Below are 25954 nucleotides of genomic sequence, written 5' to 3' on the forward strand. Positions count from 1 at the left end.
AAAAAATACGCTCGAATTTGATCTGATAATCCATCGTTATTGCGCAAGACATCGCGAATATAAGTCATCAACTTGATCATAAATCGCCAAGTTTGTAAAGCGCGCGCAGTCTGTATCAACCACTTGTAAGGCGTACTTGCTCTCGAGCTTCACCTCCGTGGGAAATATCGCTGAGTCTCGCTTCAATTACGCATCACGAGATATACGTAGCGCGTATCATGACGTCGCGAATCGTGAGCATCATCGCTTTGTGCATCTTGCTGAGCGACGCACATAAACTCGACAATGAAGTAAAGCGTGCATACTGGAGCAAAATCGAAGAAAACGCTGAGGCAGGGAAGATAAAGTCGTTGTACCCATCTGTCGAGTTCCAGGCGCGTTCGATTGGGTTCGACAATGATCAAGCCGATCAGCCGAGGCGTACCCAAACCTTAGAAAATCTGTCACCAGCTTTAAAGGCCAGATGCGTCGTTAATCAAGCTGGTAATCGATGTGATATCGTTAGCACTTATTGAAGAAAGTTTTCACTTTATAATGAAGTATTACAGAATAATAATATTACATTTAAAAAAAACAGAATACTAATATTACATTTATTTGAAGCTTATCTTTAAGCTTATCTTAAGTTTGTCATTCAAATAAAAATCATATATTCCGATATATTTATGTATAAATATATGCATATAAAATGTATGCTGATATGTTCTATAAACAGCCTTGCACTTACACCTTAAACGCATATCTGTTTTGCAATAAGTAAACTTTCGAGATACGCAGAAGATGTGCGTGCATCTTCTATTCAATAATAACTGCCTGGGATTTAATTAAATACGTAATTGAAAGGAAATGTTCACAGAGAGCTTGCGTGTCATTTCATCAAGATATGCGTGCCACAATAATCATGGAAAGTCAAAAGGCGGAAAAAATAGCACACTACTTACAATATTTATAAACTACATTCATATTGTTATTTTTGTATCTCGTTTATGCGTCTTGCGGTTGAAACGTTTATATGTATCATAGCTTTTGTCGTTAATAGTACTTTGATCTCGCGCCAAGTATCTTTTTGACGCGCATATCGAATAATAAATAACTCGATGTCGTCATTGTCAAATGCAAAAAGATAGCTTCGAATATTATAATAAAATAAGGCAAATATTTTAATTTATTGATTGATAAATCATAATATGCGCAAATGCAACGTTACTCTGTAAAAGATGTATTTTGTGCATAATCAATCGATTGATTAATCGATGGATTAAAAAAACTCTTATAATTCTATTATTATCAGAAAAGAACAAAGGAATCAAACAAAGAAATTCTCCCGTTTATTCGAATCTATTTGAAAAGAAAAGCTTTTAGAATTCTAAACACTTTATAAACAATTATCAAAAGACCTTATCGGTCATATAGCTACAGCTTAATGTTAATATTTGTTGTGTGATTTTATATACCCTTTCAAGCCCATGAAATTGCGCACTGAATAAAGTTTCGTTCTTAAAATAGAGTTCCAAGTAGAACAAGAATTGCCTTATCGGTCATAGCTACAGCTTAATGCTAATATTTATTGTGTTAACAACGTAATATTACTGTTCCTTGTTCAATTTAGAACTGTGTTTTAAAACTGAAAATTTATTCAGTTTCGTAAACTTGAAAGGATATATAAAATCACACAATAAATATTAGGACTATGATTTAGCTATGACCAATAAGGTATTTTGACTATATTATATCTTTACATATCGATCAAAGTTCTCTATTAAATGTGATCTAATCACTTTACTGTATAAAAAAAGATATAATAATTTTGAAAATAATTAGCGCGTTATGTATCGTCAATGCACCTATTTACGCGTTCAGTATCATATGGATCTATATATCGGCAGATTGGGCGGCCGTAGCGACGATAAGCACAAGGAATGATGTTGAAAGCTTTCCCGTTGCAAATTTGATCTCCATCGCCGACGGGCCTGTTGGAAACGGTACTGGAATACCGTACATGTACCTCACCCCTCTCGACTATACCGCTCAGGACCTGGCTGTAAGTAGTGATAGTATGATATTGATATCAATCGATTATTGGCCGTTGCACATCCATATGATGTATATTGTGCATTATTGTACATACGTTATATTGTGCATATATTATGTTACATTATTATATTATCTAAAACATTTACGATAAGTTTGAAAAATGTGAAGAGGAATATAAAAATTCTATTATAGTACAAAAAAGATTCTAGCGTAAAAATCAATTCAACAACCATATTTTTAACTTAGCTCTTGATAAGACAAGAGATTCCATTATTCATTCAGAATGCTGAAAATCTGTAATATATGTAACGTGAACCATTGATTTTCAGTGAATTTTAAAACACAGCCTAAATGACAAAATTCTTTAAACTTTTTGGTTTATTTCTCGATAAATTAGTAACATTTTTTTTTAATTATATAATATTGCAATGATAATTTTAAAATTACATCTGTTCTATCTTTAGATATTATATAATAATCAAATATTGTGATATCAACTTATATTCAATTTTTAATTAAAAGAAATGACACCTTTTCAGATTATTTAACTAATACATTTTTTATATTTGCACAGATGTAAATTTCGAAACAAAATGTGACACCTTTCAGGTTTAATTATCACAACACGTTTTTGAATTTGCACAAATGTAATTTCAAGTGTATAATTAGTGTATAATTAAAAACATTTTTGATGATTATCTTATCACGTAGTCTGTATAATTGTAAAGAATTATAATTATACTATCTTATCAAAAGATAAATCAAAAGTTCAATTGTAAATAATTTTATTTAATCTGAAGTGGTAAAACTAATATAAGTTTATCAACATAATCTAATTTATGTCACGTTAATCTAAATTTCTATTGTGATTACATCGCGTTAATGCTCAATGATTACAGAAAGATCATCGTGCATCTCTCCTGGTTTCGCTAACTCAAGGCAACTATTGTAAGGATAAGGGATATGATCCGATGGACCCGCGATGCGTTAGAGTCATGCTAACTGGAAAAATCAAAGCAGTCAGTAAATCACTCACTTGCATATCGTATCATTATTGTGTTTATAATATAATTTTACTAATTAAATGTTCGATGTTTTAACAGGTGAAGAACGAGACTGAAGAACACGAGATCGCGAAGCAATTATTTTTCGGTCGTCACCCGAAATTAGGGAACATGCCCGCAAGTAATATCGCTTTTTATGTATTATCTTTTATGTATTATCAAGATTTAATCGGATTCCGACAGAATATGTCTAGTTATCGAATAGGTTTGGATAGAAACTCTGGATTCTTTCACGAAACAAGTTGCTACGAAATGATTGGCGAAAAAGAATTTGTGGTCTGCACAAATAAGTAGCGTAACGTAAGTTGATGTACAAAAATTTGTACAAAAATTTGTACATCAACTTACGTTACGCTACTTATTTGTGCAGACCACAAATTCTTTTTCGCCAAGATGGAGATGTCAGCGATTGCCATGCTAGACACCTTTGGTGGACCAAAATATATTTCTATCAACGATTACTTCAACACACCAAGTTCAACCTGCCAATCATTTCGTAGCGACTTGTTTCGTGAAAGAATCCAGCGTTTCTATCCAAACCTATTCGATAACTAGACATATTCTGTTAGAATCACAAATTTTTGTACATCAACTTATGTTACGCTACTTATTTGTGCAGACCACAAATTCTTTTTCGCCAAGATGGAGATGTCAGTGATTGCCATGCTAGACACCTTTGGTGGACCAAAATACATTTCTATCAACGATTACTTCAACACACCAAGTTCAACCTGCCAATCATTTCGTAGCGACTTGTTTCATGAAAGAATCCAGCGTTTCTATCCAAGCCTATTCGATAACTAGACATATTCTGTTAGAATCCGATCCTGATAATCCAAATAGTCTCAAGGCTTGATGACAGTTTTTTGGATACTCTAGAAAAAAATTTTATGAAATTATTTTTATATTTTTCTAGTGACTTGTGAGTTTAAGAATGATGTATGTCAAACCTATGCTTGAACGACTGAATCAGTTTATTATAAATTTTGATATTTGTAATAAATTATATATACTTACAATAAATTAAATATTACATGATGTGAACGAGTTGATTATTCCAATCCTTTATTTACTCGTGAAAGCTTTTTATACATCCTTATTCGGATCGGATGATTATGAAAAATCATAATGCGAGCAACGGAAAATATTTTAATTACTTTGAAACTAACCTAATTTGAGCGTGCTTCTTTAGTTTTTCGTCATTTTTGCGCGCAGTGTAAAGCGCCACTAAATTAATGTTAAAACAAATTTGGTAACACATTGCTTTTATCATATTTAGGTTGATACTATTCTAAATAATGTAAAAAAATATAAATAATTATCAATAAGTACTTTACATTCAATAACAAATCGACAAAGCATCATTCTATACTTTTTTTAATATTCAATGAGTAACAAGGGTAGAAAGACACTTGTGTCCGTTATCACTATATGGAAAACATCCAATATTGCCAATTAAAACCAAATAATACACTGACATTAATTTAAATCTAATATTGACAACAATGTATGTACAAAATATACGATTAAACAGCATACAGGTTCTCTAGCACTGTTGTATTGTTTCTTTTGTTAAATTCTATAATTCATGTTTAAAATTCGCGGTTGCTTCGTTGTTACATATGGCGGATTTAAGCAACCAATCAAAAATTGTTCTCCATAGCGCACTAGCGCCCACGTGCATTCCACATTTTAGCTGAACTGGCTACACTAGTCCAGAGTATGGTCCAGAGTTTATCTTTCTTCTTCTAACGTGAAGAAAAAAAGATAAACTGTGAATTAGTGCAGCCAGTTCAGTTAAAGAACAGGTTATGTTTCAACTTGTTCCTCCATCGTTCGCTATCCATGCATGTTTCGAAGAAAATAGAAAAAGCCTGTAGTTAATCAAATTTACGAGCATTTACGAGCGAGCAAGCTAGTAAACGAGCAGTTATATCTCAACGATTATTACGCTGACTACAAACAAAATTGTTTCACAAGATTTGTGCTTCGTAGTTTTTATAAATTTCTATTTATCTTAATTAAAAATAAAAGAATAATTGTATCACGTGTCTAACAAATTTTGCGAAATTATTTCATTTATAGTCGGCGTAATAATCTTTCAATTTGTGAAAATACGGTTTTTCTTTTATTTTCATAAATTTTTATCTATTTTAATTAAAAATAAGGTGTACTAGACCCAAATCTTACGAAGTAATTTAGTTTATTCTGTGTAACGATCATTAATATGCTGGCCCGGCTCTGACAGGTTATGTCATTCCGAGCACGCGGCGGCAGAGGAGGTGGTTTCAGGGGTAATCGAGGTGGCGGAGGATTCAATAGGGGCCGCGGTGGCGGTTTTGACAGGGGCAGAGGGTAATTAATATCATAATTCTTTTTCTCACAAATCGATTTCTTCATGATTGATCCTCATTTGATGCATGCTCGTGTGTTCCATAGTATCTTGGCAAATCTCTCAAGTGGTGTGCCATTGCCTCTCATAATAATAAATTAAAAATTTGATATTGTTTTGGGTGAATTTGAACCTAGATCTTTTCATAAAATATATTAAGTTGGTCAAAGATTAGGTTAGATCACAAGCAACAAGTATAATACACTCTGACAGAATGTATTGTAAAATTCTCAATAATTAAATGTGCTTTTCTTTGGTTACTGTAGATACGATCAAGGACCTCCAGAGACGGTAACACCATTGGGTCATTTTACATGGACAGTGGAGAATGACTTAGTTCTTAAAGTTGACATTGAACAGGTGCCTTTTTTCAATGCACCAATTTACACAGAGAACAAGCAACAGATTGGCAAAATAGATGAAATATTTGGCAATGTTCGTGACTATTATGTATCCGTTAAGTTATCAGAAAATGTGAAGGCTGCAAGTTTTCAAAAAGATGCTCAGGTATTATAATTATTTTAAATTATGCTATAATTAAATAATTTTGTTTTATATCTTATCATTTATTTTAGTGTAATATGCGTCGCCAAAACTGGTTACCATTGTCATTTTATATTATTTCACTTACAATTTTCAATTTTATAAAACCAAAACATACATGGGGGAATCAAATCCAAGAATACAAGTTGATTGCTCTCACATATCATCTCAACATTTACATTTGAATTTTATATATGCATGTTATTTTTGTATGTTGATTATAGTTGTATATCGACCCAGCAAAGCTGCTGCCTCTTCAAAGGTTTTTACAAAAACCTGGAGATCAGAAAAGAGGCGGTGGTCCTGGCAGGGTCATGAAAAGAGGCGCTGGAGGCCGAGGAGGTAGAGGTGGTAGCAGAGGATCTTTCGGGAGAGGAGGCGGTGGTAACAGAGGTGGCGGTGGTGGATTTAGAAGTCGCGGAGGAGGCGGTGGATTCAATCGTTTCAATTCAGGTGGAGGTGGAGGTCGAGGAGGCGGAGGTAGAGGAAGATGGTAGACTTCAAAATTAGCAATGTATTAAAATATTTTATATGTGTGTACTTTAATGCTAAATATGTAACTATAATGATATTGTAAATGACAAAAAAAATTAAATATTTTATACAGGTTAATTTTTTCCAAACTTTTTTAAATTTTAACTATGCAACAGACAGATGTTATTTACAGACATGTGCGTACATATGCATTACATGAATTTGTATGAAGTGTATACATACATTAAAAATGTTGTATAAAATTGAATAGTGTTTAATGCCATAAATCAATCTTAATCAATCTTGATCAAACTTTATACATTTTCCAAGTTCTTTTTCTGCTCGTTTCAGTAATTTATTACGTCCCCTTTGCTTGACTCTTCCTTTTTTACTCAACTTTTCCATCCTATCTTTTGCCATTTTATCCCAATATAACTTCTCTTCATCACCTGAAAAAATAATACATAAAATTAGTAAAATATCATTTACAATATGCAAGATATTTATACCTTCTAAAATAGTTAAACGTCTTCCTTCATAGCTCTTCTGGATAAATGCCTGAGCCGTTTCTGCTGTATCACATCTCACATAAGCTTCACAAGAATCAGCTGTTACATCTATATATTTCACAGAATTGTTGTCTTTTAACTCCATCTGAAATTTAAATACACAACATGTAATATCTTACATTGTGGGATATTGTATGGCTATGTGTGAAAGCGACGGATTTATAAGTGATAGGTCGCGAGTTTAAACTCATGTATCCTGTATATATGGATTTTTAAATTTGTAATCTCTAGCAGGAGATAGTCACAGAAATTCTTTAGATTAAGTAACATATAGGGACTGATCCCACCCACTCCCATTACTACTACACTACTACTACTACTACTACTACTACGACTACTACTACTAATATTATGAATTTATATTATTCTTACTTTAATGAAATTACTGTACCTTAAAATTCTGCACATTTATGCAAGGCTCATCCATTTCGACTTTCACTATAATTCCTGGCGCATAATTAACGCGTCCAACAGACTTTTCCTCCTGATTAGATTTCGCGCCATTATTTTCATGTGTTGATTCATCATCCAATGTATGTCCAGGTTTACGTGCAATGTGCGTTACTGACCAGTCTTCGTGATACAATTTTGTCATGATTCCGCCTCTGTCTCCCTCAGCTTTTCTCAAATGCATTTTTAATTGTGACATTTTAGATCTTTGCAAATCTAAATATTTGTTTCTAAGACGCTTCCAATCTGACTTTGCCATTATTTGCAATCCTATCTTACTGCAAATATCGTTGCCCAAATTTTTATTTCTCTTTTTCCGATTCTTTTTCTTCTTTCTTTCGTCTTTTTCTTCTTCCTTTCGTCGTCTTTTAGTTTCCTCGATATCACTACTCCTCATGTCGAAATCTCTTATGGAATGTTTTTCAGTTTGTGATAAAGTATCTGTCTCATTGCTCTTTTTTTCTTTGGACAGATGTTCCAAATCCATTTTATTTTCATTCGAACTTGTCGCTGGTTTTTGGCATTCTTTTACCGCTTCTTCACTAATATTTTCTACAGTGATCGTATTGCTTATCGTGTGTCTTCTCTTTCTTTTTTCTATAATTTTGTTGCGATTCTTGTTCGAAATTTGTGATTCTTGATTTCCTGTAGTACTGTTTCCAGTAACTTTACTATCCTTTTCTTCTTTATTACTTGATTTTTCAGAAAGAAAAACCTTTTTTTTTATACTTTGTCGATCATTATCTGTTGCATCTATTTCGTTAGCGTAAGTATTATTCTTGTCTTTAAATTCTTTTGGCACTTGTTCTTTTTCATTTTGCTGATCTGTTACAGTTTCACCTACAGTTTTTCTTCTTTTTCTGACTTTAACATTGCTTTCGTCAAGTGATTTTTCCAGGGCATATTTTTCTTCATTTATACCTTCTCTATTATTATGTGTTGCATCTATCTGATTACCATAGACATTATTCTTGTCTTCAAATTCAGCTTTGGATATCTTTTCTCCTTCATTTTGTTGTTCCGTTATATTTTGTTCGGCAGTTTCTTTTTTCTTTTTCTTGATTTTAATGTCATTTTCTTCTACAGAAAATGATTTATCCACAAGGTATCTTCTTTTTTTAGAACTTTGTCTACTATTATCTTCTGTATCTTCGCGCACATTTTCTTTAGACCATATTTCTTCATTAGATGTTTTTTCTTCTTTAATGTTCAATTTTTCCTTAGTCTCTGGATCACCAAGTACTCCAATTATTACATCTTTTTGAGGTTCAAATGTAGTTATACTTAATAGTTCATTGGGGGATACATGTGATGGCAAAACACATCCCTTTTTTTGGAAGGTCTGTAAAATAAAACATTAAACTATAACACATTGTCAAGTTATGAAAATTATAACCATTATCTTTCACACATGCAATTGTATAACGATATATTTCGCAACAACTGTTAACAAATACTACTTCTCTTACCTTAAGGCATTCTTGAGCATGGTTGGGTGTATCAAATTCTACAAATGCAAACCCCTTTATCTTTCTATTGTTCTTATAACGTGGAATTGAGACATAGTCTACTGTTCCATATTTTGAAAAAACAGATATCAACCATTCGTGATCGGCATCTGGCGGTAAGTTTTGTACATAAATTGTACACTGGTCAACATTCTCTTTTGTTTGAATCGGTGTTACTCGGCAGACCTTTGTACCATCTTCTGAAACTTTTAACATTGTTGATCCTTGTAGAGCTTTAGCTATCCTATTTGTGGTAATCATGTGTTCATCTGTTGTCAGTTCTTGCAGTTTGTTACATTTTGTAAATACCTCAAGATCTATATCTAAAAAATCAAGCACAATTACAATCAGTATTTTGATGTCTTTTAATAAGACTAAAAAAGTAAGAGGTATTTTATTTTTATCTTACTATTATTTGAATTAAATAAAACATTAAATCTAATAAATTAAATAATATATTAAATTTGACAATTAATCATAGATTAAAAAATACAGGAAAGGAATACTTACAGGAATTTTCTTTTAAAAGTTTTGACAGGAAACGATCCTTGCTCAAGTTAGAGTCACTAAAGTAGAACTCCATTTGCTTACGTATCAAAGCGTGCAATGCCTTCTTTCTCAGTCTTGGCTTACCACGTGAAGCACCCTTGTTACTGCGTTTAACTGTATCGACTATTGGATGCTGTACCTGAGGAACAGGTATATTTTCCGAAGCTAGCTCCATATCTGATTCCTCCATCACCATTGTATTTTCAAAAGAACATACAACAGGCCTTCTAGAAAAATAGATTGTCCACGTGCTGCAAGTAACATTTACAAGTCACAAGGTAAAGTTGAGGTACAAGATTCTAAAAAATTTATTCATAAAGTTTGATTTATCGACGTTATCGTTATGCTGGAACTAAAATTCAATAAATCTCTATGAACGAAAATATTGAAATTATTGAACTTTACGGTTTCGGCATAAATTAATGGTTATAGTCTACATGAATCAGGCATAACTCACTAATTCTTTATGATGCAGGTAGATCACGATACTTTGCAAAGAACCACTATATGTGCAATCACGTTTTCGTCTTCTTTTTATTATTATTTTGACGTTTTCTCCTATTCTCGTTCTAAACGGTTCTAAACAGTTCTAAAACCTAATGCAAATGTGCTACCGGTCAATTGATAGATGCCACCATGCCACTATCATGGTAGAAAGAAAGAAAACGGAAGGTAAATTACGATAGAAAAAAGGACATATATACCAATATGTATGTACAGTAACGGACATATATGCCTTCACAGTGCGTATTCATATGCGCATGCCTTTATATAAAGATACGTTACGTGCATTAAAAGAGGACGAGTTTTTTAATTCATTAATATGATCAATCGCATTATGCGCAACTGCAACTTTGTTCTATAAAAACTGCATTTGCGCATAATGCAATTGATCAATCGATGAATTAAAAAAACTCGCCCAGAATCGCAGTGGAAAGGCATTAATGACCGCTAACGTCGGAGAAATGACGCCATTTGTCCGATTAAACGGCTCGAAAAATCGTCAGAGTTATTAGGAGTACAGAATTAGCAAGGAGGTTTACAGGATTTATGGGTGGAATAAAATCCCCACTCCAGGGAAAGAGGATACACGGTAATTGGTTAAACTACAATGATGGCTTCCCGCTACCGACCAATGAGAGCGCCGATGAGTATTCGGGAGAGCCGACCAATCAGCGCGTCGGTACGTGAGTGATAGATATCCCCGCCTTGAAGACGTTGACCAATCAGCGCGTCGATACTGAGTGATAGAGACGCCCTCGTCTCGAAGACGCTGACCAATCAGCGCGCTGATACAAACTCATCTAACATACTTTCAGCAACCTCTTTGCCTATTCTGCTTTCCTAATACTTCAAACAATATTTCTCGGAGTTTTAGGTGGTGTAAAACCCAATTTTCGTTTACTTCATCTATCACCGTATTTTCTTTCAACAACTTTTATCGATCTTTTAAACAAGCTTATGGAACGCATAATTAAATTCTCATTATTTTTAATTTAATTTAATTTAATTATTAATTAATTTTTCTTGTAATATGTATAATAAAAATAATCTTTATTGAAAAATTATCTTTTCCTACGAAAGAAACATTCGAGAATTTGATCTTTCTCATCCGTAAAAATATATTTGCAAAGTTTATGTCACGATATGCTTTGCTTCTAAATAATGTAAATTTTAATAATTTTTTAATTTCTTCCGACAATATTTCAAAATTATTATCGAAATTAGCAACTGGCGAACAGATCGGTCACTATTTTTAAACGCGCATCCGATTCAAGTAGTAAATGCTAACTTAACCTCACTCGTCTTTCGTTTCTATCAGCCTCTTACCAAAGTAACAGAAGAAAAAGTTATGCCTGGTTATGCCAGCATTTCATGAGGCGCTGATTGTTGTGATCAGCATCTGCATTTAGATGCAAGTAATGTAACTCCATTGGGGGGTTGATTAGAATTCTTAAAACAAGTATTGAAAGAAGTAAGATGTCATTGTCTTACAGTTACATGCCGGATTATTTTTCTTTGACGGATATTCTATGTACAGAAGAACGAATATCGTGCAAGGTGGAAGTCACACTACCTCGCTTGGGTAAGCTTATTGAGATTTTATCACTTTATTGAAGCACCGAAGCTTATTTTTATCAGCAATATAACAGGAACGCAAGAAATTATATTTTTTGTTTCAGAGAGTATATTTCTTTTATACCACAGAAGAGTTATCCCTTTATAATTATGTTTTTAGCTTGTAATTATGATAAATATTGCAATAAAACTTGCTAATTGCATGCATGTTAGCAGAAGTTATATATATTGTATTCTTTTTTTGAAAAGGAGTTTATTCATGTACATAACATTGTTTTTCATTGTATTCTATATTGTGTTTATAGGTTTTATAGATCTTTCTTCCGAGTCAGAGGATCTAAATCTTGGTACAAAGTTGGAACTCCCACTGTGGCTGGCACAACCATTAAATAAAACGAGAACACCGTATGTTAGTGTAGATACACCCAAAACATATAAGGAGGGCTACAGGTGCAAATGTGTTTGTATATGCATAGTAAAATTAATAACAATTAGGATCAGGATGAATTTTCTAACAGTTTGTTTCTGATACATATTGCAGGGAAATTTTATTAGCAGACGCTTGTACAGTTGAACTGAATAAATGGAATCCATATTATTACGAACTGGGAATGTATTTGAGGAGGTTCAACAATAACGATAGTGAAATGATCACTGATAGTTTGCTATTAGTAAGTATTAGCATTACGTGTGCTACCTTTAAGTTGTTTGTTAATTAATTTATTTATTTAATTATATTCTGTGTCTTTCAGACCTTTAGAACGCGATTTAGACAGGTCATGGATTGGGTGCAAAGCCCCGACCCTCTGCTTAATAGTTTACTCCCGAGATTAGAAAGAGACTTGTTTCTAACAGGCAGAAAAGCCGAGTTGCAATTGAATGAATGGTTACGAAAAGGTTCGAGCGTTATTGAAACTTCACAGAGCGCTGTGAATCTTATGAAGCGAAAACGAACAGATTATGAACTGAATTAAAACGGGTGCACTGTGTGCATTTATATGTGATAAAATCAAAATATTAAGTACAATAATATGTTTACGCAATGTAATTTTTTATACGATTGGTACAATAAACGCGAATTTATAATATTAAATAAAATTTATTGTTCTATACATTGAAACTACATATCCCTTTATTTAAAGATACAAATATATCTATGTAACATGTTACTTATTAAATAACAAAAATTTTATATATACATATATATTTTGTATGGAATCAGTCACATTCGAACTGTCAACAATTATATAGAAAGAATCATACAACAAAAAGTAATAATATCTATTTCACAACCCATGACTAACAATTGTTAAAATATTTTTAATAGATATATGCAAAATAAAACACTAATATATTACACTTTCCAATGGAATATCGTTTTATTAATAACAATGATAATCGCGCGCGATTTCTTTTCTCTTGCACACTACTTTATACTTATATTAAACGTTAATGTTTATTAAACATTTCGTACAAAAATATAAAATATATATTTGCCATTACTAATTGTCGTATCTACGACTTATATTAAAATATGTCTTTTTATATAGTACTGTGTTGTGAAACTTTATAGATATATGTTATAAATGTATATGTGACACTGGATACATATCATGAGAAACCATACAGAATATAGTAATGCAAATATAGCACGCATTCATAAAATTATTGCAACAAGAAAAAAATCAAATTTTACAGTCGAAGTCACAGTGCTCTTATAATTGGCAAATAAAATTATTGTAAATTTTTATTATCTAACGCATATTGCGTAAAACTTTTAGATCAAGGCCTGCTCTTACCACACTTTCGAAATGGAAGCGATTTGTTGTCTGTTTCGTCATATTTGCACAAAATTATTCTCATGGTTCACAATTGTTATCGCGTATTATAATTATAATTTAATTCCCCATGCGATCGATGCATGTTTATACAATCGATGTGTGTACATTTATATTACATCATAAAATATATTACCCTTACAGAAAAAATCTACAAGAAGTTCTTCTAGTTTTTTTTCCATGAGGATATCTTCTCTATATATCTTCTCTATCTTGTTAACTTTACTTGTTATCTGATTATTATGCTATTGCTTTCTATCCGGCCATAAATGTCATCGTTGACATTTCGCTCTAACGACTACTTAACATCGTGATAAGATGCAGCTAGCTATTTTTTTTTTTTTTTTATTAGGCACAGCCGCTGTGGCAGACCGGCTTACCGCTCGACATTTGCACGCGCAGAATGGCCAACCTGTACACTCCTCATCACTACGTTACTAAAGTAAATTGCATTGTAATGGCGCATTTTTCATTTTGCAGGGATCCCGTACTCGATGATTATGTTAGTGCGCGTGTCCCATCAGCTATTTTATAAGACTATCTATAACGCTACTATCTATATCGATACAATAATTATATATATACTTGGAATGTTATATATATCGTTAAACATTGCTGTATCATGCTATTTACACTACATCACGAATTACAATAACGCTATTTATCCGATTCGCGAACTAAACGGAATAGTAGAAAAAAATATGTTTCTCATTACATCAATACTTGATGTTTTCTATTGTTTTTGATTACTTAACTCGACTTGTGTACATACTTTTGTGTGTGTACAAAAATAATAGTACATACATCGGATGTGGCCTTACTTTCTATTTTCTAAATCAAGTTTTGAAACTGATATTATTTCGCTGAATTCGAATTTCGATAGCAATAAGATGTAAAATCGAGCCTTTTTAAAATTATAATAACGCATAATGGAAATGCTACAATTACTTGTGACAAAGCTAAAAGTCTTAAATTTTTATATATCAATGGAGATCCACCAAAATTGCATCAGTTTCAATTCCTGCTCCAAGTTAGTCGCTAATAATTAATATTGTCAATTGCACGGTTGTATTACGCGCATTATTTTTGATCTCTAGCCCTAGCCCGGATTTCGGAAACGGCCAGAATACTGTCGCAACAGTAGCAATAATAGTGGCAAAACACGATCTTATCGCTTATCACATTCGTCTTGGTCGGCGATTAATCGTTATCTGTACAAGTGCGGGCCTTAGTTAATCGTGAGCCGCAAAGAAAACGGGATATGATTATAAATGTAACGGCAGAGCATGCCGCGCCGTTAAATTTATAATTATATAAATCTAAATATTTTTTCGTGGTAGCTCTTGACACGTTACGACACACATCTCGTCTCCCTCCCTGCCGTATTTTGTAGATCAACGCCAACGATCACATTTGATTCGACTAACATAATATGTGCCGTTTTATTAATTGAGCAACAATTTTTGAGCAGAATGTCGTTGGCTATTCATGAGCCCAGCTCATGAAGCTAGTCAGAAGCTGGTCTCCGGCTCGAGGCTGGGCTCTTGCTTGAAATATCTGAAGTCCTGGTTCGGCGTGAGATCCCTCAGAATCATAACGGGCATCTGATCGGTTTGCGGGCTCAGATTGCCAGTGTTCGCCGGCGTCAGGGGACTGCTGGGGCTCTCGTTGCTGCTCATATAACTGCCCGGCGCGGTGTTCGAGATCGCTAAAGGCGTGGCGGTGCCGTTCATGTCTGATGTGGTGCCGCCCAGGAATATCTCCTGAAGCAGGTTGTCGATGTGCGCCACTCCGAACAGCCTGACGAATTGGATCTGCTCGACCATCTGCCACGAGATCGATTGCAGAGCCGGTAACATCAATAGAATATCGCCGAAGTGTCCTGGCAGATCGCAGCGGTGATCGCTGATGTGATTCTCGAGCTTTATCTGGATGTTGTGACGCAACTCCCGAACTGTCTTCTGATCGCTCAATCCTTTCGCATCTGCAAAGAATGAGGAATATATAGGGAAGAAATGAACAATTGTCCCCGATAGCGAAGATCTCAATTATACTCGCGCGTCGAGTCATTCAATCGTAACGATCATTCTCAGCTCTAAATCATGTTAATTGTAAATTAATCGACAAACGAATATATCATTGTGTCGTAACACAATATTAAATTAATTGACTTATTAAATTTCGACGCATCAATACGAATTGGGATGCGCTATGGTTTTTTTTTCGCTCTGCCTCATTCATATATCTAAACAAGCGATGATTTGCGTTGTTTATGAAAGTCTAGCAAAATCGCGAAGCGTGATTGTCTCAACGAGACCGAATTGATCGCAAGAGTGTAAAGATTATTGCGAGTGAATTGTATTCGATCTATATTAACGGCACGCATTTATTGTCCATCGCACGCGCCAACGTTTTTCTATTCCGTTCGATTCCGCCGCGAGTGAATCGCGATCATCAGACTGTCGCGTAGCGATCTTTCAAATTTATAAACGGGACACTTACTCGGGTCAAAGAACACGATAGCTTTGAGAAAAGCGAACTCCGTGTCGTCGATCTTAATCTTCTGAAACGGTTTCACCAGTTCGTCCATCACCCTGATGCCCACCTTGCTAATGTCCAGGTCCTGTTGATTGTTTCCCTCTATAAATTGCAACGATATTACTAATAGACGCGATTATGCTGTTGTTCCTGTTTTCATTTCACAGAAACTGAGTCCGGAGGAATAAGAAAAGAAAAGCAGAATACCTGCGGACATTGCCAAGTTGGTGCAAAAGATTTGTCATTTAATGTGAAATAAAGACAGCAAATAGAAATTTTTTCATAACAGGATTAACATATTTCTTAGATAAAAGAAGAGCTTTAACTTTGCTGAATATTCGTTTTTCAATTTTGCTTGATAAATAAAAATGGATAGATAAAGGCATTCTGTACCAACTTAATATCGCCAATAAAACCAAAACATCGATGTTCATGCATCGACATGCATTTTAAAATGGCACACAACACACAAATTCCGGACTCAGTTAACCACCTAAGCCCTCTAATCGTGCAATGCAACGACAGACGAGACATTCGGTTAATAAAATAGTGGATTGTCAGCGCGTTGCGATTCGTTATTATATTATAAAGCGACCACAAATTTTCTCGGCAAAAATTAGGGTTGCAAATATGACCGAGGAAAATATATTTGTAACATATCTGAATTATCTGAAATAATTTACTTATAAATTTATATATATTCGAATTATCCTGATAATTCATATTTTTATGTCCGCACTGTGTAGTAAAATCCATGAATTTGTAAATTTCGATCTAAACTATACAAATTCAGTAAAAAAACTAATTGTAAAGTGCAATTCGTCAAAATTTACTGAAAGTACAAATGACATTGCTTACTTATATTTATTACTTGTATAAATAAATTGTTTTAATGAAAGTAAATACAGTTTATATTGAAAATCTATAGAATTTATAGAAATTAAGTATTTTTAATAAAAAAAATTTTTATTTCTTTAGAACTTAGTAGTTTATGTTTTCAGACGATAGATAACATTTTCAGCTGTGAAAAACACTCAGAGCCCGCGGAGAAAAGCCGGAGTAGCTAAATATGTAAGTTTTAATAAATTCAACAATTGAGTTTCTGTTAAATTCTCTTGAAATAAATAGTCCAAATTCAAATTGGTAAATTTGCAAATTGGTTCGACTTTTCGGATATTAAAATCCGACAACTTTCTCTCTCTCTCTCTCTCTCTCTCTCTCTCTCTCTTATGCGGATAATTCAGATATTTAAATTAATCGTAATAATTAATTATTCAAATATCAGCAAATCCGGATCTTACATTTACATGGTTCCAATTTAAATATCGACAAAACGATAAAGTTTGCTTACCCGTGGATTTATGTTTATCGTAATTACAAAAATTTTACGTTGAATGAATCGCTTCGCGCGTGATCTTCAATACCAAAACTCCTTTCATTAATTGTAAGTACAGTTAATCAAAAGAAGAGATAACATTTTATCCGAAAATGTTTTACATTATAAAATGCGATTAGCTTGGCGACAAGATAAATAAACGTGACATGGCATTCCTTTTATCGGTCACATGATGCGTCGATATAATGCAACTTGTCCTCGTAGTGCAACAAAGTGTAGATTTCGAAAGTAAGGAAAGAATATTGCATTACGAAGACCACCTATCCGTTTCGCAAAGTTGTTTCGTCTTATTAGATCAATCCTGATTCATCATGACAATTGGGATTGACAATTAAACGTCTGCATCGAAAAAAAATCGCAGTCAAATTATTCAGATAAAATTAACTCTCATTCAAAATATTTGTGCTTTTTATTCATTTTTATTCATGCAAAAACGCGTAAGGCGATTAGAATTACACGGATATTTGTAACATGTTATGTAAATATATAAAACTTGTACTGGAAATGCATTTAAACGTCGACACAATCGTAACATAATCTCGAACGTGTTTATCACATTTCGGAAGAGGAATCAACAAGAACAAAAAGGCAAAAAAAAAAAACTTTTTGTTGGCAGAGATATTTTTATATTTCACGACTTACCATATAAATCCAGTATGCGAGGAAAGACCTATGTGTATTTACCGATAAAATATTAAAACATTGTGAAATCGTTGGCACATATACATATACGCGCGCGCGCAACTTAATTATTGTATACATCGAGAACAAAATTATTTGTAGCCGAACGAAAGGAATCAAAGAAAAGACTTTGATTACGCTTTTCGTTCGAGAAACTCTTTTCCCTTCTCTCACCGTGAAATTACCAGTTAAAATTGAAATTTGATTATAGTTTTCTTTTTTTTACAGGATTATGATGAAACGATATAACGTTTTGAAGGAAGCGTCGCGTAAGCGGCCGTTCGGCCACGAACGAATCACGGCAACCGCGACGACGAAATTACGTAAGCAAAAAGGTGAAGGTCGCCGTCGAATCGGCTATTTAGAAGAAGAGACTCTCTTTCAAGCGTACATGACTCTCGGGGGAAAAAATGCTGACAGGCTGCGCGAAAGGATGCGTCGCTCTAATATTGACGGCTTTTGTCGACGGCAGTCAAGATAACTTCGCTCGCTTGATAAGAAATCACATATTCATGCTGTCGAACGTTCCTGAAACGTTCTACGTACGCGGGAAACGTCTTGCTTATATATTTACCGAAAAGCTAAATTCTTTCAAATCTCACTTATTAAAAAAAGGAAAAACAGATGGATCCTTTGTTTCTCCTAAAAAGGTGTCATAAATTTAAATGTTCCACTTTAGATTAATAAACTTTTTATTTATATGTATTTATCTAAACACCTTTTTAATTTGCTCATCTGGACCATACACTGCACATATTCATGTCTATTGCTCTTCGTAAGTTTATTCAAAGCTTTCGAGTCTGTTAAGTTTTGAAATACGAAGATTCTAAAACGTGACTCGAAGGAGAATCAGAAAACGGATAGAGCATCTATAAAATAATAATTTTTTGCTCAATAAAAGACTCCTCTTAATCATTACAGCTATATTGAATTACGTTCGATAGCGAGAAATCACAAATCTCTTCCTGCGCTATACGTCGGAATAAATTAATCTTTCTGCATGTCATAATGTGCCACGCAGATAATATAAGTTGGTAAAATATACCGAAGAGACTACCTTTATGATTCATGGATTAATAATTGTAAATCTTAATTTAATCGTTAGAGAATTCACTTTCGATTAGAACAAGTAGGCACGTAAACTGATTTATACGCGCATATAATTAACAGTTAAAAAAAAGTCTTTAATAGAATTCTTTTTTCGAAAAAATTATTCTATTTCGACTTAATGTAATTAAATCAGACTGTAAGAATTTTAAAGATAAAGAAACATTTTTTTTCACACTGCATTAAATTATTTTGGGTATAAAAATGTTTTCTAACTTTTATTTTTATTATTTCCTACAAATGTTTCGCATTTATATTAATTACTATATTTTGCACATCGTATGCGTAAATAGATGCTCGAGACACGACGACGTAGGTCGTTTGTGCAATGTATGCGAAGAGAAAACTTGCCTAATATTCAGCTCGTGTATTCACCTTCATCCGAAAAGGAACCAATCCCAAAGAAATAAATATATCCCTCTTAAATATATCCCTCCATTGCCATCACACGCACATTGCCTCGTTATATTTAATATTGTTATTTAGCGAAGCCGAACGCGGCGTGCGAATGTTAAGAAAGGCACAAGTAGAACGGAAAGCATAGATCGGCGTCGAACGCACTTACGAAACTTTGTCAAGTGGTGTGCAAGCATCTTCAAATATTCGAAACGAAGAGATGTCTGAGAATACTAAAGAGTCGCGTTCGACGAAGAAATCGACGAGAAGTTCAAGCTGTCCTTTAATAGAAAAAAAAAAAAAAAAAAATGCATATTTTAAATCTTTTAGAAGCATTTTAAACACGTCGGAATTTTCTGCGTTCGACACCGCTCATCGAAGAAACGTTAAAAGCTAGAGAAACCCGTACAACCCGTAATAAGTGTGTGAACTCTACGTACCAGGACAATTCCTCATGATGATACAGTCATTGCCTAGTAATAGTACGTCCGTAAAGTTTCTGCTACGCCTCGCCACCCCCAGCAACAGGTGCTCGCCAGCGTGGGCCCTCAGCAACGCGACTTGGTCGTCCAGCGATAACGCTTTAAACTCGTCGAAACACTTGGCCCACTCGATCAAGATCAACAATTGCTCTTTCATGCTGTCGCACACGTCGTTCAATCCAGCTATTCGCTTCGTGCTGAGATCGATTTCGTTGCTTGAACTGTCTATTTGTGGAACCTACACGAATCGTCACAAACGATCGTTAAACAAATTATTCCAAGAAAATAAAAAGGGAATAAAATTTCAGACAAAGGGAAAGAAAACTACTATTCGAACGGTAATTTTTTCAAGGAAATGATTAAAATGTATTAGAATTTTTTATGTATAGTAGTTCTGCAGGCGTAAGTAAATCGATTTGACAAGATTAAGAAAAGGAAGTATATAAAAATTATAAAATATTGTGCGTTTATCACAAACTTGGGTACACGAGTAAATTTTTGAAAGCAATTACGAAAATTTGAAATTATGCGTTAATACTATTAAATTAAAAAGCAAAAATGCTGCTTCTTCTCTTCTTCTTTTATGTCTAATAAAAAACTAATAAATTATAATTATAATAAATTTAAATGTAGCTAACCTTTTGAATTTAATTGAAACGAAAAGGCTAATATTGAATCGAGAATTTAAATCGTTAAAAAGTTAAAAAAAAATACTTGAAATTTCTTTCACAATTACTTCATTTTCAGTATGAGAAATAAAGCAATTCGAGTATCATCGAATTTAAGAAAAGATCGAGTTTTGTAATACCCGTTTGGCGAATGTGGACAAAAGTTGCTAAGCGTACGATATTAATTAAAATATAAAACGAATGCGTCAAACTTTTATGCGTGTATTAACGAGTGGCGAGCATTGCAATATATAAATATTCAATTTAGCCAGAAGTCAAGTCCTCGCTCACCTCTAACCCGCCAACTTGCTTGCTGAGCATTTCGGCTCGTGCATCTGCCTTCACCACATCCTCCTTCGACGGGCCTTTATTCTTGTCAGGTGGATCCTCGTTGCTAGGTCGCCGACAGCTTATCCGGTCTCTCTCGTTTTGCACAGCTATAAAAATTATCAGAAATTGTTAAAATAACTTTTAAAAAATTTTACTCTTCAAACAAAAAATAATAATAAAGATATGCCCGTGAAAATGAGATTCGTGTAAAAAAAAGTCCGTGTAATTAAGAAACGCGTGCTGTTACATATTAACCACGTGTGACGTGCGAATAAATATATTTCATGCAAATTTAGTTGGAAAAAACAAGAATTAAAGTTGGCTCGTCAAGATCTGTTTCCGCAGACGTGCGCTTTTTTGCAGTGTGCGACGGATGACTTTGCAAGAAAACTTACCCTCCTTCTTCATGCCGGCTCTGAAGCATTTCCGTAATCGGCAGTACCTACATTGATTTCGCTTGTCCCTATCGATCGGGCACTTTCTTTGAAATCTGTAAAACAAAAAAAAAGGAAAAAGGTAATAATTTTACCTTCAAAAAACAGTTTCGTTGCCTCGTGACTCGCTTTGCAACTCGAGGCCACTAAAATGCGCGTTAAATGGACTTAGCGGTCGATTTATCGTAAAAATATTGTAATATAAATGTACCTGCATGTGTACTGATGATTCTTTCTAACGGATCGGCGAAAGAAACCCTTGCAGCCATCGCAGGATGCGGCGCCGTAGTGCTTCCCCGTGGCGCGATCGCTGCATATGGCGCATGTTTGTGAGAGGGCGGCATTGACTCCTGGACCAGGGAGAGCCAGGACGGGACCACCCGCTGCTCCTGCACCCATGCCCAAATCCGCGTCTGCAACACGAAACAGATAAACATTCCTTTTATTTGATCCTTCTTGATCACACTGGTATACAACGCCAAGCGAATCTTATGAGATGTGAGAAAACGATTAATGTTAACAATAGATCTTTCTACTACAAATTTTGAAACATTTAAGTGTAAAGATTCAAATTTTTTGAAATCAAAAATTCTTAAAAAAATCTTAAAAGTTGCAAATGTTTGAAACTTAAAAATTTCGAATACAAAGAAAATCTTTTCTTAGGTCTATTTGAATATTTACATTAAATTGTTTACAATTTCTACAAATAAATTTGTTATCTGCGTTTGCATAAAATAGGAGACGATTCGAGATAACAATGAAAAGTGTTATAAAAGGAAATAAATATTTCAAAAACATTCAGGTTCTTTGAAATATCAAGTTAAAATTATAGATTAAAAGTTAACGTTTCCTGGCGATGATATTATATAATGATTAAAAAAAATTTGTTATGCAAATAATTCTAGATTTTAATAACATGAATATATTATTGCTGATACTAAGTTAATAGGGCTGATTAATTATACAAATCGCCAAGAACCTTGAAGATGTGACGATAGTGTAAAGTCAGTATAAATGTGAATATTTAATTAATTCAAAGCTAGAATTGATTTATTTTACAAAGTATCTAAAAATAAACGTTCGATAGTCGTTCATTTGATAATTTTCAAATAATTTGATAATACGAAGATTGGAACTGTTTCGATTTAAAATAAAGATTCTTTAAATTCTTAAAAAATCTTAAAAGTTTGAAATATCCAGAAAACTTTTTCCTAAAAAATATCAATTCAAAATATTGAAAATTCTTAAAAGATAAAAATTATATCAATATTATTTGTTACACATCTGATATTATCGTTTGTACACATTAGACTTTCAAAATATTCCAAATTTTCAGAAACCTTTTAGTTTCAAAATAATAATATTTTTGTATATTTGATGTAATTCATTACTACATTCACATACACGCACTTTATATTTGCTTTGTACGTTTGTAAAATTTTTGACACTGCAAATATATATATATGTATACAATGACACAAACAAGAATTTACATTATCAAATTCTGCAATTCTAGTAATCTAACAATTATTAATGTAAAAAAAATGTGAGTCAAACGGTACAAAAATTTATTCTCTCATTAATATAATTAATGTTATTATTAAAAAAATGTAAAAACAAATATAAAAAATGTTAAAAAAGTATACTTATATTTATTATAAATTACTGTATTTAAAGAAATTTTAATATTTTAAAAATATTTATATTAGATCAATATCTTGTGTGTGTGTGTGTAAAATTTTAGCTTCATCGTTTCTACTATAGAATTGTGCAAACTGCCGTTATTTTAAACAAGATTTAAATTCATATCATTAAACGTGAATTCTTATAATTTTTAGACAACTATTGACGTAATATAGATATATCGTGTGAACGGCTCAATACTTCATCGCATGAATGTTTTAATTGTTACTTTTAATTAACACTCCCGTGCGTGCTTCCTCGGAATACCGGAGATAAAGATATCGCGCGCAAAACGTAGATCCGAGGCCTTGGAATAATTTATAATATGCGATATAATAGAGTTAATTGATACGTGATATTATTTTACTCCGTATTTCTTTCCACCGTCTGTAAAATTAATCAGTTTCCTCTTCTTTATTCTCAATTTGCCAAGTATTCAGGCCAGTATTTATAATCATGAGAAATATATTATATTTGCATCTATATAATAACAGACGAAAGGAAATCCCCCAACACTAGAGATCGACACAGATCACGATAAAAATCACGATACTGCCTCTCTTCACCTCCTCCCTTTAATGACTCCTGAGATTATTACCGAGTCATTATCATTATCGTAAGCGCAGCGTGAATACTATTTATTTTCCGTACAAAGAGGAAGACGTCATAAACCGAGTAGTTTTATAAATTCAAATCTGTTCTGTACAATTTTGCATCTTTCTTTGTATTATTATGTAATTGTCTGTATATTTGAAAATTAAAACTACACGTGATATGCAATAAGCAACAGCAGATATCGCATTTTAATGTCAAACATTTGCGTACTCAAACATACTTAATGATTATGTCACTGATAATGTCAAACAAGAAATGATCTTCATTTTACAGCTCAATTTCTACTCGAATGTCACGTGCGAAAATTACATCGCTTATTGTCGTCGCACAATGCGGCATGATGCTAGCAAATTTCTGAACTTATCGTATTTATCAGGTTTAATCTTGAAAATGACGAAAATCGGAAATTAGATAAGTTTATTTTTTACCATTGCAAAATTGTATTTCTACATATTCACGATTAAAAAAAAAAAAAAAATTTCGTTAAAGACGGATAAAAACTGAATAGCGCTGCGTAAGAAAATGACACAGCAGAAACGACGCGTGTGTTTTCAAATTGGATTATCATTACATTTTCCGCAAGTATAAATTAAAGAAATATTAACCCCTGACATCAAAAATATGATAGCACAAATAATTTGTATGAATTTCAAGAATCTGTCAAAAAAGATTGAAATTCAAAATTGATATTTATTCCAAGAAACGCAATATTATTATATATTGCATAATAATATATATAAATATGTTACCATATTACAACATATCGAAAGTGAGATTATCCGAGCGATTTAAAATTTTATTTTTGATTGACGTATTTGCTGAAATTGCATCTGCTCTGAATCTAAATCACTTCCCACGAGGAAAGGCGCGTCTCGACTGTTTATTACATTCCTCAGTGATTTTGCAGGGCGTGTCACTGTGTCGCGCGACAGATTTTCTTCGCTTATAATTCCGGTCTGCGATCTCCGTGCGCGATAGAAAAACGGAGCAAAGCTTTCGAAATCACTTGCGTAATGACTATTTATCGACTTATTAAACGTGTTTCCACAACCTCGCTGAGGGAAGGCAGGAAAATGCAGCGCGGCGTTACGTAGATAACCAGAGGGCAATTACAGTTCGCGGCGAATGATTATTCAGGAGAAGGGATACACCGGAAAAATGTTAATGTGTATAATACGGCACGTGTCGCTCGAATTATCGACGTGCATAGCGGATTTATGTGTGAAATTTTTTTTCCACACGTAATGGCTCACATTCAAGTCAGATATTTAGCGTTAAACGTGACTGTACGATTCCTTTCTAATGAAATGTATTACGCTGATGTTTAACGATCAAGCTTAAATCAGACTTTGTTCCTATGCTGTTAAATAAAAAATTAGCCAATATATATTATGTCCTATATTTAAATAGTGACTTTTCATTACATACTTTAGAGTAATTTTTAAAAAAATGTAAAAAATATCAAATTTTGCTCAATAAAGCTTTTGAGTGACGAGGCGACTACTAATGTCTACTTTTTAAAAATAAAAGAATAATTTAGTATGCCATACACCTGACCTCTTATTAATTCTTTTCGTGCACTCAAGAAGGCAAATTTTAATATTTTACGGCGTACAGAAGTGTAAATAGAACAAAGAGATTTATTTTAATGCACAAAAGAATTCAGTATAACGTGAATATCATAAATAAACGTGATTTACAAAGTAAACTGTTCAGATTGTAGCTCGTAGACCGGTATTCATAGTCGATGCTTATATTAAAGAATCTTAAATACTGTGTTTTAGATGTCATCAATCACAGACCTGCATTAGCATCTCAAGACATTACTCAAGTTGGTTTTGAAATAAGATTCGACTGTGAATGCTGGCCATTAAGAAGACTAAATAAAAAGGTAACTCGAAATAAAGATTTTCGAGAATGTAAACATGTGGTTAATATCTTTTTTCTTTTCGCTCAATTAACTTTTCGTTGGAATATCCGTTGCAGTTTTATTTTCCGATGAAATCTTCGTCTCTCGAGATTTTTCATTTAACAAGCGATTCGCGATTGACTCAACAAGGTTCTGGAGCGAAAAAATTCCAGATTATTATATTATATAATCTCACCTCTCGTTCGTTTTCAATG

At 33.3% G+C, this 25954-nt stretch overlaps 5 protein-coding genes across 14 annotated transcripts in view; 3 read left to right on the plus strand and 2 right to left on the minus strand.

Moving 5' to 3' along the window:
• Positions 1–88: 88 nt before the first annotated feature.
• On the plus strand, positions 89–4136 carry LOC105195761 (protein CREG1). 2 transcript variants are annotated; one of them, XM_011161340.3, is made up of 5 exons: positions 89–483; positions 1887–2041; positions 2934–3053; positions 3138–3219; positions 3718–4136. In XM_011161340.3, the coding sequence occupies exons 1-5, from the start codon at positions 219–221 to the stop codon at positions 3900–3902; spliced, it is 807 nt and encodes a 268-aa protein (XP_011159642.2). In that variant the 5' UTR covers positions 89–218; the 3' UTR covers positions 3903–4136. The 2 variants fall into 2 exon arrangements, with proteins under 2 accessions (XP_011159642.2, XP_025989415.1); XM_026133630.2 differs by lacking the exon at positions 3718–4136 and adding an exon at positions 3469–3689.
• A 751-nt stretch (positions 4137–4887) lies between these two features.
• Positions 4888–6770, plus strand: LOC105195759 (probable H/ACA ribonucleoprotein complex subunit 1). 4 transcript variants are annotated; one of them, XM_039447928.1, is made up of 4 exons: positions 4888–4906; positions 5347–5453; positions 5757–5997; positions 6258–6770. In XM_039447928.1, the coding sequence occupies exons 2-4, from the start codon at positions 5350–5352 to the stop codon at positions 6528–6530; spliced, it is 618 nt and encodes a 205-aa protein (XP_039303862.1). In that variant the 5' UTR covers positions 4888–4906; positions 5347–5349; the 3' UTR covers positions 6531–6770. The 4 variants fall into 4 exon arrangements, with proteins under 4 accessions (XP_039303862.1, XP_011159634.1, XP_011159638.1 ...); XM_011161332.3 differs by having other exon boundaries at positions 4889–5016; XM_011161336.3 differs by lacking the exon at positions 4888–4906 and adding an exon at positions 4956–4974.
• LOC105195760 (la-related protein 7) lies at positions 6557–10333 on the minus strand. Of its 2 annotated transcripts, none has more exons than XM_011161338.3 (6): positions 10041–10333; positions 9545–9810; positions 8996–9357; positions 7468–8868; positions 7017–7161; positions 6557–6956 (listed from the first exon to the last, which is right to left on the minus strand). In XM_011161338.3, exons 2-6 carry the CDS (start codon positions 9777–9779, stop codon positions 6805–6807), a joined length of 2295 nt encoding a protein of 764 aa, XP_011159640.2. In that variant the 5' UTR covers positions 9780–9810; positions 10041–10333; the 3' UTR covers positions 6557–6804. The 2 variants fall into 2 exon arrangements, with proteins under 2 accessions (XP_011159640.2, XP_011159639.2); XM_011161337.3 differs by having other exon boundaries at positions 9545–9834; positions 10041–10326.
• A 1010-nt stretch (positions 10334–11343) lies between these two features.
• On the plus strand, positions 11344–12755 carry LOC105195758 (DNA replication complex GINS protein PSF3). The gene is made up of 4 exons (XM_011161331.3): positions 11344–11669; positions 11968–12112; positions 12204–12333; positions 12415–12755. Exons 1-4 carry the CDS (start codon positions 11564–11566, stop codon positions 12634–12636), a joined length of 603 nt encoding a protein of 200 aa, XP_011159633.1. The 5' UTR covers positions 11344–11563; the 3' UTR covers positions 12637–12755.
• Positions 12756–13711: 956 nt separating this feature from the next.
• Positions 13712–25954, minus strand: part of LOC105195757 (hepatocyte nuclear factor 4-gamma) — a 34811-nt gene continuing 22568 nt past the window's right edge. For 4 of the 5 annotated variants that reach the window (XM_011161326.3, XM_011161325.3, XM_011161327.3 and 1 more), the window contains 6 exons: positions 21744–21945; positions 21494–21588; positions 21060–21205; positions 20059–20338; positions 16003–16161; positions 13712–15484 (listed from right to left, as the gene is read on the minus strand). In XM_011161326.3, coding sequence (XP_011159628.1) covers positions 15012–15484; positions 16003–16161; positions 20059–20338; positions 21060–21205; positions 21494–21588; positions 21744–21945 — 1355 coding nt within the window. In that variant the 3' untranslated portion in view covers positions 13712–15011. The remainder of the gene's footprint in view (positions 15485–16002; positions 16162–20058; positions 20339–21059; positions 21206–21493; positions 21589–21743; positions 21946–25954) is intronic. The other variant, XM_011161328.3, reaches the window with a different exon arrangement.

The sequence above is a fragment of the Solenopsis invicta genome, chromosome 4, assembly GCF_016802725.1.
Source record: "Solenopsis invicta isolate M01_SB chromosome 4, UNIL_Sinv_3.0, whole genome shotgun sequence".
Lineage (NCBI taxonomy): Eukaryota > Metazoa > Arthropoda > Insecta > Hymenoptera > Formicidae > Solenopsis > Solenopsis invicta.

Coding starts and splice junctions, on each gene's coding strand:
- LOC105195759 (XM_039447928.1), top strand. CDS start 5,350: ATGTCATTCCGAGCACGCGGCGGCAGAGGAGGTGGTTTCAGGGGTAAT. Junction 5,454..5,756: donor GGTTTTGACAGGGGCAGAGG/GTAATTAATATC, acceptor TGGTTACTGTAG/ATACGATCAAGGACCTCCAG. Junction 5,998..6,257: donor GTTTTCAAAAAGATGCTCAG/GTATTATAATTA, acceptor TGTTGATTATAG/TTGTATATCGACCCAGCAAA.
- LOC105195761 (XM_011161340.3), top strand. CDS start 219: ATGACGTCGCGAATCGTGAGCATCATCGCTTTGTGCATCTTGCTGAGC. Junction 3,054..3,137: donor TAACTGGAAAAATCAAAGCA/GTCAGTAAATCA, acceptor ATGTTTTAACAG/GTGAAGAACGAGACTGAAGA. Junction 3,220..3,717: donor ATTAGGGAACATGCCCGCAA/GTAATATCGCTT, acceptor TTATTTGTGCAG/ACCACAAATTCTTTTTCGCC.
- LOC105195760 (XM_011161338.3), bottom strand. CDS start 9,779: ATGGTGATGGAGGAATCAGATATGGAGCTAGCTTCGGAAAATATACCT. Junction 9,358..9,544: donor ACTTTTAAAAGAAAATTCCT/GTAAGTATTCCT, acceptor TTGATTTTTTAG/ATATAGATCTTGAGGTATTT. Junction 8,869..8,995: donor ATGCTCAAGAATGCCTTAAG/GTAAGAGAAGTA, acceptor TTTATTTTACAG/ACCTTCCAAAAAAAGGGATG.
- LOC105195758 (XM_011161331.3), top strand. CDS start 11,564: ATGTCATTGTCTTACAGTTACATGCCGGATTATTTTTCTTTGACGGAT. Junction 11,670..11,967: donor AGTCACACTACCTCGCTTGG/GTAAGCTTATTG, acceptor TTGTGTTTATAG/GTTTTATAGATCTTTCTTCC. Junction 12,334..12,414: donor TCACTGATAGTTTGCTATTA/GTAAGTATTAGC, acceptor TGTGTCTTTCAG/ACCTTTAGAACGCGATTTAG.